General features: G+C 38.6%; 1 protein-coding gene across 3 annotated transcripts in view; it reads left to right on the top strand.

Moving 5' to 3' along the window:
* Window positions 1–14492, top strand: part of TTC28 (tetratricopeptide repeat domain 28) — a 540393-nt gene that overhangs the window by 256293 nt on the left and 269608 nt on the right. For all 3 annotated transcript variants that reach the window (XM_024741376.1, XM_024741377.1, XM_024741378.1), the window contains 2 exons: window positions 5501–5773; window positions 6676–6806. In XM_024741376.1, the coding sequence (XP_024597144.1) occupies window positions 5501–5773; window positions 6676–6806 (404 nt within the window). The remainder of the gene's footprint in view (window positions 1–5500; window positions 5774–6675; window positions 6807–14492) is intronic.

Raw genomic sequence — 14492 nt, 5'->3', positions numbered from 1 at the left:
TAAGTATATTTACAGTGTTGTGCATCCATCACTGCCATCTGTCTCCAGAACTTTTTCATCTTCCCAAATTGACACTTTGTACACGTGAAACGATAATTCCTCATCTTCCCCCACCGCCCCAGCTCCTGGCAACTACCAGGGTACCTCATATAAGTGGAGTCATACAATATTTGTCCTTTTGTGACGAGCCCAGTGGTTTTTAATTTAGTTTCCCCTCTAAGGAATTAGCCTAAGAAAAGGTAAAAATTAAAAATAATTAGATATTACGAACCTGACCTCTAAATTTTGGTTTTTGGGCTATACTTTACTCTCATTATACTTTGGTTACCTTCTTACCTTGTCAGTGGTTGCTGTTCTCTCTTTGGATCCCTGTTTTGGAGATTCATTCCAGAATTGTTTCTCCCAGTCTTCTGAGTTTGCAGTACAGTATTATATTATATCCAGTAATAATTCGTAGTGGTATCACCAGGTTTTTAGGAAAGTTGAAACTTTTTAGTCATGTATGCTAATTAAATATTACAAGGATAACTTGGAAGGCTCCAGAATGTCTTTCATAGTACCTGAGACAGATTGAAGTCTGTAAAAATTTTAGTTACCTTGAAGGTGATTCATAGGAGACAGTCAGTAGAGTATCATTACTTTGGAATAAGGCATTGTGCCTGTTAATGCATTTATTCCTCAAATTCTGTAAATTTTAAAATTCTAAATATGTCTGAAATTTATCCCTTGCTGTACATCTGTTTTGTCATTGCAAATATAGGACTTTTTCTCTAACTGGTTTTCCTGGCTATTATCTCTTCCAAACCAGTCCATGCTTTGCTTCCCTTCCAGAATGAACTTTCTAAAGTGTAAGTTTGATCTGTCATTCTCGTATTCATAATTCTGCATTTTCCCCATTGCCTACAAGATAAAGACCAACTACCTTAGTATAAAAGATCTTACTTCTCTTTTATTCTCATTACCAAGATATTCCCAGCTAAAACTACCTGCAGTTCCTGGAAAACACTAGTTTCTCATAGCTCCGATTTCTATTCAGATGTCATTACCTCTGGAAAGCATTCCTAGACCTACCTGAGTAGGGTTAGCACCTTTCTCCTCTGTGGTCCCGTAGCACATCCTACCAATGCTGAGAAATCTGGATTGAAAGTTGTGTCATTATTTTATATATTACTAAGAAAAAAAAATGCTGATAAGTAAATTTCTTTCTTATCACTTAACTTTTTATTTTATATAAACTGAAAGAATTCTTTTAGCCCCATTTAGACATAGAAATAACCAACCATTGTGAGGCACCATTGAGTTCATGGACATTAAATCTCAAATTCAGAAATGTTAAAATGTGAATAAATATGCAGAACTGATGAAATAAATATAGTATATCTTTTAGTTGAGTGTGATTATTTGTTTATTATTAGCTTCTACTACATTCTTACAAGGTTTTCAAGTGTCAGGAAATGTGACTTTGTTTATCTTAAATTCTTAAAGCCTTTACATTTTGAAAGCACATAACGTGTTCAATGATTGTTGCAAAGTGCCTTTACATTCTTATGAAGTTGTTTTGACATTGGATATTTTATATATTATGCATGATTTCTATAAAGGAAAACATCTTTACATCTACAGGCTGCCAAAACTCTGTTCCATCTAGCCTGAGAAAATCACACAATTAGTCCTTTTGCTAGCAGCCTAAGTTTACTGTAGAATAGGAATTAGAACCATAGAATAGTATAGTTGGGAAGAATCTTATAGATCACCTAATCCAGCCTATACAGTTTTTTTTCTTTTTTCTTGAATTTTTGAATTTTATTTTATTTATTTTTTATACAGCACAGTCTTATTAGTTATCCATTTTATACATATTAGTGTATACATGTCAATCCCAATCTCCCAATTCATCACACCACCACCACCCCGCCCCTGCCACTCTCCCTCCTCGGTGTCCGTACATTTGTGCTCAACATCTGTGTCTCTATTTCTGCCCTGCAAACCGGTTCATCTGTACCATTTTTCTAGGTTCCACATATATGCGTTAACATATGATATTTGTTTTTCTCTTTTTGACTTCACTCTGCAGCCTGTACAGTTTTTATACATTAAAAAAAAACTTATCTTACCACTTTTATTTATCAAATGAGTGTACAACTGCTAACCAGACCTTCTGATTAGTGAGTATGGACAAATGAGACGTAATTACAGCCCAAAGCAGAGAAGTTTGACATTAAAAATTTTAAATTTACATCAAGTGAAATGGACTTTTTGTGTATATATCTTTATACATGCATAGATGCAAACATAGATACATTTACATGTATATACACATATGTATTTAATATTGACATATACTTATCTATAACGTGTATAGATTTATGTAACCATCACCACAATCATAATTGTGATACATTTGATAAAGTGAGGAAACTAAGGTTATGTGGCTTTGAAATCCAGGTCTCTTTATCCTTAGCTCAGTATTTTCTGTGTTATTCCACATCAGCTTCCTTCCCCATAAATATTCTCTGGGCCATTCAAGCTGCCCTGTTCATCATTCCTTTTCATTCCATGTACCTATCTTTCATTCCATGCACCTTTCTTTAGGACAAACCTGCCTAAAATACCCTCTACTCACAGAAGAAAGTACAAAGACTTGTCTAAGTCCTACCCTTTCTTTAAGAAATCAGGTTCTGTTTTTATGAAGTTTTCTGATTACCCTTGATAATCATTCCCTTTTCCAAACTCTTATAACATATACTGTATTTGAGCTTGCATTATAATTTATCTTTTTATATATGTATAGTCTCTTTCCTATATACTACAAATGGAAATTTGATCTTTTACCTCTTAATCCTTCCGTTTCAAATTTTTATTTAGTAAAAATTTGTACAAATGAAGATTTCCTTTTCTTTTGAAAATCTTCCAAGTATTTCCCTTGGTCCTCTAACTGTGGCAATGTTCTCTCTTCTTTCTACAATTGTGTAGTTTTAGAGGCTCTATTGGATGGCTCTTTTTTTGAACTTAGCCATGGTTGCAATGGTTAAAATAATCACCAGCTGAAAAGTAGAATCTTTGCTGGCCATCAGTCATTTCGTGCCATCTGTGTCTGAACACTCTTCCTGTGTTTTGGGAACTCCCTGTCTTTTACTTCTGCCTCCTTGCCTTCCACTATAAAAGTTGAAAACATCAGATCCTAATTTTCGCATCCTCCTTTGCAGCTGGGACTTCACCTTTGAATTAGGAGCTAAAGGCTAAAAGAAGAAAGGATATACAGAATTTGTTCCAGTGGTGGCAGGTGGCAATAGTGACATCCGTTTTCCAAGGGCGGCATTTAGTAATGGTGGAGGCAGAATTACAAGCTGCAATGTCCTGTGTTTACTTGCAGTGGTGATGTTGCCTTCACCAGGAACTTTTGTTCACAAAAGTTGACTGTGGGTCTGGAGGCCTGGTTTTCCACCCTTCCCAGTAGCCACTCAGTGCATTTCTTCCCTGCTTAAAATCAGCTGGAATTGACTTCTTGTGTGAGCAAGAATTTTGCCTGGTATGGTATCAGAGAGCCTGGACTTAGAGCCCTGCAATAGGTTCTTGTCTTGTCTTTGTCCCAAGCTATCTGACCTTACGTGAATACTCAATACTTAAATACTCAGATTCTTCATTTCTAAAATAACGGTGTTGGGCTTCCCTGGTGGCGCAGTGGTTAAGAATACACCTGCCAATGCAGGGAACACGGGTTCGAACCCTGGTCCGGGAAGATCCCACATGCTGCGGAGCAACTAAGCCTGTGCGCTACAACTACTGAGCCTGCGCTCTAGAGCCCGTGAGCCACAACTACTGAGCCCACGCACCACAACTACTGAAGCCCGCACGCCTAGAGCCTGTGCTCCGCAACAAGAGAAGCCACTGCAGTGAGAAACCCTCATACCACAACAAAGAGTAGCCCCTACTTGCCACAACTAGAGAAAGCCCACGCACAGCAACGAAGACCTAACACAGCCAAAAAAATAAATAAATAAATAAAAATAAATTTAGGGCTTCCCTGGTGGCGCAGTGGTTGAGAGTCCGCCTGCCGATGCAGGGGACACGGGTTCGTGCCCCGGTCCGGGAAGATCCCATATGCCACGGAGCGGCTAGGCCCGTGAGCCATGGCCGCTGAGCCTATGCTCCGCAATGGGAGAGGCCACAACAGTGAGAGGCCCGTGTACCACAAAAATAAATAAATAAATAAATTTAATAAATAAAATAAGGGTGTTTTCAAGGTCTTTTCAGCTCTAAAATTCTGTTAGTTTTGCTTCTGCTAATTGGCCAGTGGGATGCTAATGTGTGATCATCACTGGCTGCCAAATCCATCAGTGGGTACCACCAAAGTTCTGCTCACAGTTATTTCAGTATGGCATTGTTCTTTTCCTGTTCTAGCAATTCCTGGGCTCTTGTGCCTGTATTTAACCCTATTGGTTAGCAAACGTTTACTGGTATTGTGTACTGCTTGCATCTTGATAGGTGTAAAAATGTTCTTTGTTCTCTGTTTAGTGATCTGATTGAAGGGAAAAATGCTTTAGGCACCAGTAGGTTTCGAGGTTTCCGTGGTAATGTTGATTCGGATGAGAGCTCCTTAGTGGCAAGTGGAGATTTGAAGTCATAAATTGTAAAAATTACATTTTAATGCAGTACTGTTGGCTGAGAGATTCACAGTTTAAAGAGACCAACCTTTCAATAGTTTTATTTTTTTTTCCACATAGGCACAGTGGAACAACTAATGTGAAACAGTTTTTCAGGAAAGCTAACAACAAAAGTGTTACAAGTGCTACCTCACTGTAAGGTTATAGTCATTAGCTTTGCAACAGTCTTTTAAAAAAAAAATAAAAGAAGAGGAGGAAGAAGGAGCTTAGAGGTCATCCACTTTGAAACCTAGCTTCAAATGGAAAGAATCTCCGTGTGGCTTCCTGACCCCTAATCTGTGTCCTTTCCACAACATGAAAATAAAATGAGATAAACATTAATTTTGTCTTTCATCTTACCTTAGTAAACTCAGACGATTTCTTTTTTCTTCTTGATATGCACAGAAACCAAAAATTTCATGTGATTTGCTTTATTGTGATATTTCCTCTGTTGCAGTGGTCTGGAAGTAGACCCACAGCCTCTCTGAGGTCTGCCTGTATATAGTAGGGGTGGGACTTGAGTGATGTGCCTGTGATATTTTGAGAGGGCAGGAGGTCAGAGAAGGGAGAACCATTCAGGGAAAGTGGTGGGTCCTGATCAAAGAAAGACCAGAAGAGAGGACAAGTGTGGCGTATGCACGTGAAAGTGATGTAAGGAAATTACTGGAAAGACATTGGTGTTACCCAGTCGTATGAATGAGTGGACAGTAAGGGTGGTGCTAGATCGAAAGGTTGAAGAGTTTGTACCTGAAACAGGCCATAAAAAGGTATGATAAACATTTGTTTCTAGAGCATATTGGAAAAGATTGTTTTGTGTATAAGCCTATATTCTCTTATTTTCTTTTGTTTTTCTTCAGACTCCCTCGAGCCCACTTATCAACAGCTTCAGAAAATGAAACTGGACAAGAGTCCCTTTGTGGTCGTGTCTGTGGTTGGGCAAGAACTCCTGACAGCTGGCCATCATGGGGCCTCTGTGGTTGTCTTAGAAGCCGCTCTGAAGATTGGCACCTGCAGCCTCAAACTGAGAGGTTCCGTTTTCTCTGCGCTGAGCAGTGCTTACTGGTCTCTCGGAAACACAGAGAAGAGCACTGGATACATGCAGCAGGACTTGGATGTAGCCAAGACCTTAGGTAGAGTTATGCTTTTCTCCTTTATTTCAGTACAGAAAGGAAATGAAGAAAGCTGATTAACCTGATGTGAATGGGAGTAATATGTGCAATGAAAAGTGATTGTACCTCGGGAACATTCTCTGTTTTAGAGTACTTAGGTCTTTAGGGCTTTTCATTTAACAAGGTATCAAACTCCCAAAAGGCCAAAAGATATGGATTAACATATTCATTGCCTCCTCAGAGATATGGGCTCACAGATTTAATATCTCAGATGATAGATTTGTGGGTGAATCTTTGACCTTAATTTTCATTTTTGCCTACAATAGAATGCACCATCATTTTGTTGGACGAAATAGTGCAGTGCAGTGGTTAAGACTGTGGACTATGGAGCCAGACCGCTGAGTTTAGAATCCTGGCTCTGCCACTTAACTAGCTGTGTGACCTTCGGCAAGTTGCCTAATCTCTGTGCTGCTGTTTCCTCATTTTAAAAAAAAAATGTGGTTTATGATAATCATCACAGTGATTATTCAAGGACTTGGAGGATTGCAGTAAGAGAAGAGAGATGGTGAGTCTACCATCAGCATACTTGTAAAGAAGCAACATATTATGGTAGGTGTGGAGTAAAGTGACTGAACCAACAAGCTGATGGTTGTTCAGAAACAAAGCAATGACCTCTCATTTCCAGAACACTTATGTCCCTGACTGCAGTTGTATGTTATAACATCAATAACAGTTGTCCAGAGATTTAACTTCTAGGACCATAACTTCCTACATAGAGTCTTTTAGAAGAAGAAAAGAAGGCAAGTGAAATCTTAGCTAGTAAATCTGTGGCTGTTGAATTAGGATGGCCATTATATATTATAAATAATGCTGTAACTTAGATAAATTTTATCTTTTTTTTTTTTTTTTTAAACCCAATTCAGGTGACCAGACAGGAGAATGCCGAGCTCATGGGAATCTGGGCTCTGCATTCTTCTCCAAAGGAAATTACCGGGAGGCTCTCACTAACCACAGGCATCAGTTGGTGCTTGCCATGAAACTCAAGGATCGAGAGGTAGGAAGTTTACCTGCAGACCAAAACCAGTTTTTTTGAAACATGGGGTCTTTTTTGGCTGCTCAGAATGTTTCAGGTATCTTAAAATATTACTTTCAGGAGTTGATAATCATTGCTTCTAACTTTCATCAACAACGAGGTGTTGAACATCTATCACATACAGGACTTGGGGATATAGAGGTAAATGAGACATGGTCTCTGACCTCAGGATCTAGCAGCTTGGTCAGATACATTGTTCTTATTCTCTTCAAATGTGCTATGGATATATGTAAAATTAGCAAAAAGCTATATCATTATGATATATTCATTAAATTAAATAAGCACACATTATGCTTTATCTGAGATGGAGTATTATTGCTGTGAATCCTTCACATTGTTTCTTTGGTGGATTTTTAACTCTGGTGGTAGAAGCATGTTAAGTCTCACTGAGAGACCTGAATCGTAATGATAGAGAAATATCATCCTAGCCTTTTATAGATTAATGAAATGAAATATCCTCAGAAACTTGATATCCAGTAGGTGCAACATGATGGTGCCTGCAGAGTGGAAAGAGGGTGGGGTTTGGTAGGAGACAGACCCAGATTTGAATCCCTGCTTCAGTTATCCTGGCTCAGGGATCTTGGGGAAGTTATTATTTAATTTCTCTTTGCCTCTTATTTCTTATTCAGAAAATGACGATTCTGTTTATTCCATACACAGTTGTGATAGGATTATAAATAATACATGTAAAGTACCTAGCATGGTACCTGGAGTTCCATAAATGGTAGTAATAATATAATATTATAAATAAGAATGAAGTTAATAGCAGAGGCAACAATAAATTTATGAATTAATCTATGTGTTGGGAAATATGTTTAGTTACATTTACATCTCAGAATGTCACTGTAGGACGTTATGGAGATTAACTATATTATTTAAATGACCCAGCATCTTCATGTCTCTAGAACACAGTCAGGCACTAGAAAGGAATTGGGAAAGAAAAAAACCTTTACTTCAGTGGCATGCTGGAATCTCCCCTTGGGAAAGCCGGACTCCTAGAAAGTCTCTCTCATCCATAGGTATCAGAAAAAAAGCCTTTGAAAGCTCCAAGGGCGGTGAATTTTTGGCAATTTTATTCTCAAGAGAGTTGCCTAAACACTTTTCTCTTTATCTATTTACTCTTAGTTTACAAACATTTCTTATAAGCCAGGTTATCTGATTTCTTGATGTTAAGAGAATGAAAAGAAGCCCAGATTTCTAGAGGCAGATATACTGATGGCATTAAGAAGTGAGAGCCGGGCTTCCCTGGTGGTGCAGTGGTTGAGAGTCCGCCTGCCGATGCAGGGGACACGGGTTTGTGCCCCGGTCCGGGAAGATCCCACATGCCGCGGAGCGGCTAGGCCTGTGAGCCATGGCCGCTGAGCCTGCGCATCCGGAGCCTGTGCTCCGCAACGGGAGAGGCCACAACAGTGAGAGGCCCGCGTATGGCAAAAAAAAAAAAAAAAAAAAAAAAAAAAGAAGTGAGAGCCAGGTTTAAGAACTAAAACAGCATCAGTATCTAGATAGAGCTATTTAGTGTAGGTACAGATAGCTATAAATATGTCAAGAGCTGAATTTATACCCCATTTTCCTAACATTTGAGGTGTATATATTAGCTCGATTACTGGATAAGCTAGAAAGACTTTTAATTAGGGACATAGGGTTGTGATAGGTATTAAAAAGGAGAACACTCAATTGCTGCCAAGATTCTGGAATTCCAGAGGAAACAGAGACTGATATAGACCTGAGGAAGTTTGTGAAACAGGTAGAAATCAAGCTGGCCCCCAAGTGAGATGTAGAAATTGCCATATGAGGTTCTAAAACCTGGTCAGCAGATAAGTCATGTTTTGCTGAGTGATAAGATAGTTTATTCCTTTAGCAAAGAACAGGTATTTTCCACCATCCTATTATATATATTATATATATAGTCACAGATTCTTGGTTTTTTTAAAAATTGAGTTTTGAACTTTATTTATTTATTTTTGCTGCATTGGGTCTTCGTTGCTGCACGCAGGCTTTCTGTAGCTGCGGCAAGTGGGGACTACTCTTCATTGCGGTGCTCAGCCTTCTCATTGCGGTGACTTCTCTTGTTGTGGAGCATGGGCTCTAGGAGCACAGGCTTCAGCATTTGTGGCACGTGGGCTCAGTAGTTGTGGTGCATGGGCCCAGTTGCCCTGCGGCATGTGAGATCTTCCGGGTCCAGGGCTCGAACCCGCGTCGCCTGCATTGGCAGGCGGATTCTTAACCACTGCGCCACCAGGGAAGTCCCCATCGTTTTTTTAAAAGGTGATATTTATTAGTTTTATCTAATTACATAAGAAATACATGAAAATAACCAACTGTAAGCTTACCATCCTATTAATATTATTTTGGGTATAATCTTTTGATCATATATGCAGTTATAATTGTTCATATGTATTCACACAAGAATTGAAATCCTATTATATACTGTTTTAACTTGTTTTTTCATTAATATTTTCCACTTTTTTTTAAACATCTTTATTGGAGTATAATTGCTTTACAGTGTTGTGTTAGTTTCTGCTGTATAAGAAAGTGAATCAGCTATATGCATATGTATATCCCCATATCCCCTCCCTCTTGCATCTTCCTCCCACCCTCCTTATCCCACCCTTCTAGGTGGTCGCAAAGCACCAAGCTGATCTCCCCGTGCCATGCAGCTGCTTCCCACTAGCTATCTATTTTACATTTGGTAGTGTATGTATGTCAGTGCTACTCTCTCACTTCGTCGCAGCTTACCCTTCCCCCTCCCCGTGTCCTCAAGTCCATTCTTTACGTCTGTGTCCTTATTCCTGTCCTGCCCCTAGGTTCACCTTTTTTTTTTTTAGATTCCATATATATGTGTTAGCATATGGTATTTGTTTATCTCTTTCTGATTTACTTCACTCTGTATGACAGACTCTAGGTCCATCCACCTCACTAAAAATAACTCAATTTCGTTTCTTTTTCTGGCTAATATTGCATTTTATATATGTGCCACATCTTCTTTATCCATTCATCTGTTGATGGACACTTAGGTTGTTTCCATGTCCTGGCTATTGTGAATAGTGTTGTAGTAAACATTGTGGGACATGACTCTTTTTTCTCAGGGCATATGCCCAGTAGTGGGATTGCTGGGTCATGTGGTAGTTCTATTGCTAGGTTTTTAAGGAACCTCCACACTATTCTCCATAGTGACTGTATCAATTTACATTCCCACCAACAGTGCAAGAGGGTTCCCTTTTCTCCACACCTTCTCCAGCATTTATTGTTTGTAGATTTTTTGATGATGGCCATTCTCACTGGTGTGAGATGATATCTCATTGTAGTTTTGATTTGCATTTCTCTAATGATTAATGATGTTGAGCATTCTTTCATGTGTTTGTTGGCAATCTGTATATCTTCTTTGGAGAAATGTCTGTTTCGCTCATCTGCCCATTTTTGGACTGGGTTGTTTTTTTGATATTGAGCTGCATGAGTTGCTTGTATATTTGGAGATTAGTCCTTTGTTAGTTGCTTCATTTGCAAATATTTTCTCCCATCCTGAGGGTTGTCTTTTGGTCTTGTTTATGGTTTCCTTTGCTGTACAGAAGCTTTGAAGTTTCATTAGGTCCCATTTGTTTATTTTTGTTTTTATTTCCATTTCTCTAGGAGGTGGGTCAAAAAGGATCTTGCTGTGATTTATGTCATAGAGTGTTCTGCCTATGTTTTCCTCTAAGAGTTTTATAGTTTCTGGCCTTACATTTAGGTCTTTAATCCATTTTGAGTTTATTTTTGTGTATGGTGTTAGGGAGTGTTCTAATTTCATTCTTTTACATGTAGCTGTCCAGTTTTCCCAGCACCATTTATTGAAGAGGCTGTCTTTTCTCCATTGTATATTCTTGCCTCCTTTATCAAAGATAAGGTAACTGTGTGTGTGTGGGTTTATCTCTGGGCTTTCTATTCTGTTCTCTTGATCTATATTTCTGTTTTTGTGCCAGTACCATACCATCTTGATTGTTGTAGCTTTGTAGTATAGTCTGAAGTGCGGGAGCCTGATTCCTCCAGCTCCGTTTTTCTTTCTCAAGATTGTTTTGGCTATTTGGGGTCTCTTGTGTATCCATACAAATTGTGCAATTTTTTGTTCTAGTTCTGTGAAAAATGCCAGTGGTAGTTTGATAGGGATTGCATTGAATCTGTAGATTGCTTTGGGTAGTAAAGTCATTTTCACAATGTTGATTCTTGCAACCCAAGAACATAGTATATCTCTACATCTGTTTGTATCGTCTTTAATTTCTTTCATCAGTGTCTTACACTTTTCTGCATACAGATCTTTTGTCTCCTTAGGTAGGTTTATTCCTAGATATTTTATTCATTTTGTTGCAATGGTAAATGGGAGTGTTTCCTTAATTTCTCTTTCAGATTTTTCATCATTAGTGTATAGGAATGCCAGAGATTTCTCTGCTTTAATTTTATATCTTGCTACTTTACCGAATTCATTAATTAGCTCTAGTAGTTTCCTGGTAGTATCTTTAGCATTCTGTATGTATAGTATCATGTCATCTGTAACAGTGACAGTTTTACTCCTTTTCTGATTTGTATTCCTTTTATTTCTTTTTCTTCTCTGATTTCTGTGGCTAAAACTTCCAAAACTATGTTGAATAAGAGTGGTGAGAGTGGGCAACCTTGTCTTGTTCCTGCTCTTAGAGGAAATGGTTTCAGTTTTTCACCATTGAGAATGATGTTGGCTGTGGGTTTGTCATTTATGGCCTTTATTATGTTAAGGTAAGTTCCCTCTATGCCTACTTTATGGAGAGTTTTTATCATAAATGGGTGTTGAATTTTGTCGAAAGCTTTTTCTGCATCTGTTGAGATTATCATATGTTTTTCATCTTTCACTTTGTTAATATGGTGTTTCATATTGATTGGTTTGCATATATCGAAGAATCCTTGCATTCCTGGGATAAATCCCACTTGATCATGGTGTATGATCTTTTTAATGTGCTGTTGGATTCTGTTTGCTAGTATTTTGTTGAGGTTTTTTGTATCTATGTTCATCAGTGATATTGGCCTGTAGTTTTGTTTTTTTGTGGCATCTTTATCTTCTTTTGGTATCAGAATGATGGTGGCCTTGTAGAATGATTTTGGGAGTGTTCCTCCCTCTGCTATAGTTTGGAAGAGTTTGAGAAGGATAGGTGTTAGCTCTTCTCTAAATGTTTGATAGAATTTGCCTGTGAAGCCATCTGGTCCTGGGCTTTTGTTTGTTGGAAGATTTTAAATCACAGTTTCAATTTCAGTGCTTGTAATTGGTCTGTTTATATTTTCTATTTCTTCCTGGTTCAGTGTTGGAAGGTTGTACTTTTCTAAGAATTTGTCCATTTCTTCCAGGTTGTCCATTTTATTGGCATGTATTTGCTTATAGTAATCTCTCATGATCCTTGGTATTGCTGCAGTGTCAGTTGTTACTTCTCCTTTTTCATTTCTAATTCTATTGATTTGAATCTTCTCCCTTTTTTCTTGACGTGTGGGGCTAATGATTGATATCTAGTCTCATAGCATTGTGGTCGGAAAAGATCCCTGATATGATTTCAGTTTTCTAAAATTCACTAAGGCTTTATTTGTGACCCAAGATACGATCTATCCTGGAGAACGTTCCATGAGCACTGGAGAAGAAAGTGTATTCTGTTGTTTTTAGATGGAATGTCCTATAAATATCAATTAAATCCATCTTGTGGGCTTCCCTGGTGGTGCAGTGGTTGGGAGTCCACTTGCCAATGCAGGGGACACGGGTTCCTGCCCTGGTCCGGGAGGATCCCACATGCCGCGGAGCGGCTGGGCCTGTGGGCCATGGCTGCTGGGCCTGTGCGTCCGGAGCCTGTGCTCCGCAAGTGGAGAGGCCACGATGGTGAGAGGACCAAGTACTGCAAAAATAAAATCCATCTTGTCTAATGTGTCATTTAAAGCTTGTGTTTCCTTATTTATTTTCATTTTGCATGATCTGTCCATTGGTGAAAGTGGGGTGTTAAAATCCCCTACTATTATTGTGTTACTGTCGATTTCCTCTTTTATGGCTGGTAGCATTTACCTTATGTATTGAGGTGCTCCTTTGTGGGGTGCATAAATATTTACAATTGTTATATCTTCTTCTTGGATTGATCCCTTGATCATTACGTAGTATCCTTCTTTATCTCTTGTAATAATCTTTATTTTAAAGTCTATTTTGTCTGATATGAGAATTGCTACTCCAGCTTTCTTCTGGTTTCCATTTGCATGGAATATCTTTTTCCATCCCCTCCCTTTCAGTCTGTATGTGTCCCTAGGTCTGAAGTGTGTCCCTTGTAAACAGCATATATATGAGTCTTGTTTTTGTATCACTTCAGCAGTTTGTGTCTTTTGGTGGGAGCATTTAATCCATTTACATTTAAGGTAATTATCGATATGTATGTTCCTGTTACCATTTTGTTAATTGTTTTGGGTTTGGTTTTGTAGGTCTTTTCCTTCTGTTGTGTTTCCTGAGTAGAGAAGTTCCTTTAGCATTTGTTGTAAAGCTGGTTTGGTGGTGCTGAATTCTCTTAACTTTTGCTTACTGTAAAAGTTTTAATTTCTCCATTGAATCTGAATGAGATCCTTGCTGGGTAGAGTAACCTTGCTTGTAGGTTTTTCCCTTTCATCACTTTAAATATGTCCTGCCACTCCCTTCTGGCTTGCAGAGTTTCTGCTAAAAGATCAGCTGTTAACCTTATGGGGATTCCATTGTATGCTATTTGTTGTTTTTCCCTTGCTGCTTTTAATATTTTTTCTTTGTATTTAGTTTTTGATAGTTTGATTAATATGTGTCTTGGCATGTTTCTCCTTGGATTTATCCTGTATGGGACTCTCTGTGCTTTCTGGACTTGATTGACTAGTTCCTTTCCCACATTGGGGAAGTTTTCAACTATAGTTTCTTCAGATATTTTCTCAGTCCCTTTCTTTTTCTCTTCTTCTTCTGGGACCCCTATAATTCGAATGTTGGTGCGTTTAATGTTGTCCCAGAGGTCTCTGAGAGTTTCCTCAATTCTTTTCATTCTTTTTTCTTTATTCTGCTCCCTGGCAGTTATTTCCACCATTTTATCTTCCAGCTCACTTATCTGTTCTTCTGCCTCAGTTATTCCATTATTGATTCCTTCTAGAGTATTTTTAGTTTCAGTAATTGTGTTGTTCATCACAGTTGGTTTGCTCTTTAGTTCCTCTAGATCCTTGTTAAATGTTTCTTATATTTTCTCCATTCTGTTCCTGAGATTTTGGATCATCTTTACTGTAATTAGTCTGAATTCCTTTTCAGGTAGGTTGCCTATTTCATCTTTATTTATTTGATCTTGTAGGTTTTTACCTTGCTCCTTCTTCTGTAACATATTTTTTTGTCGTTTCTTTTCTTTTCTTTTTGATGGGTGGTGCTGTATTCCTGTCTTACTGGTTGTTTGGCCTGAGACATCCATCACTGGAATTTGCAGGCAGTTGGATAGAGCTGGGTCTTGGTGCTGAGATGAGGACCTCCAGGAGGCCTCACTCTGACTGATATTCCCTGTGGTCTGAGGTTCTCTGTTAGTCCAGGGTTTTGGCCTTGGAGCTCCCACTACAGGAGCTCAGGCCCGACCTCCAGCCTGGGAACCAAGATCCTGCAAGCTTTGTGGCACGGTAAAAAAAAAAGGAAGA

This window comes from Neophocaena asiaeorientalis, unplaced genomic scaffold, assembly GCF_003031525.2.
Source record: "Neophocaena asiaeorientalis asiaeorientalis breed wild unplaced genomic scaffold, Neophocaena_asiaeorientalis_V1.1 scaffold648, whole genome shotgun sequence".
Classification (NCBI taxonomy): Eukaryota; Metazoa; Chordata; class Mammalia; order Artiodactyla; family Phocoenidae; genus Neophocaena; species Neophocaena asiaeorientalis.
Note: the sequence above shows the minus strand (reverse complement) of the source record. Positions and strands in the feature narration are given on the sequence as shown.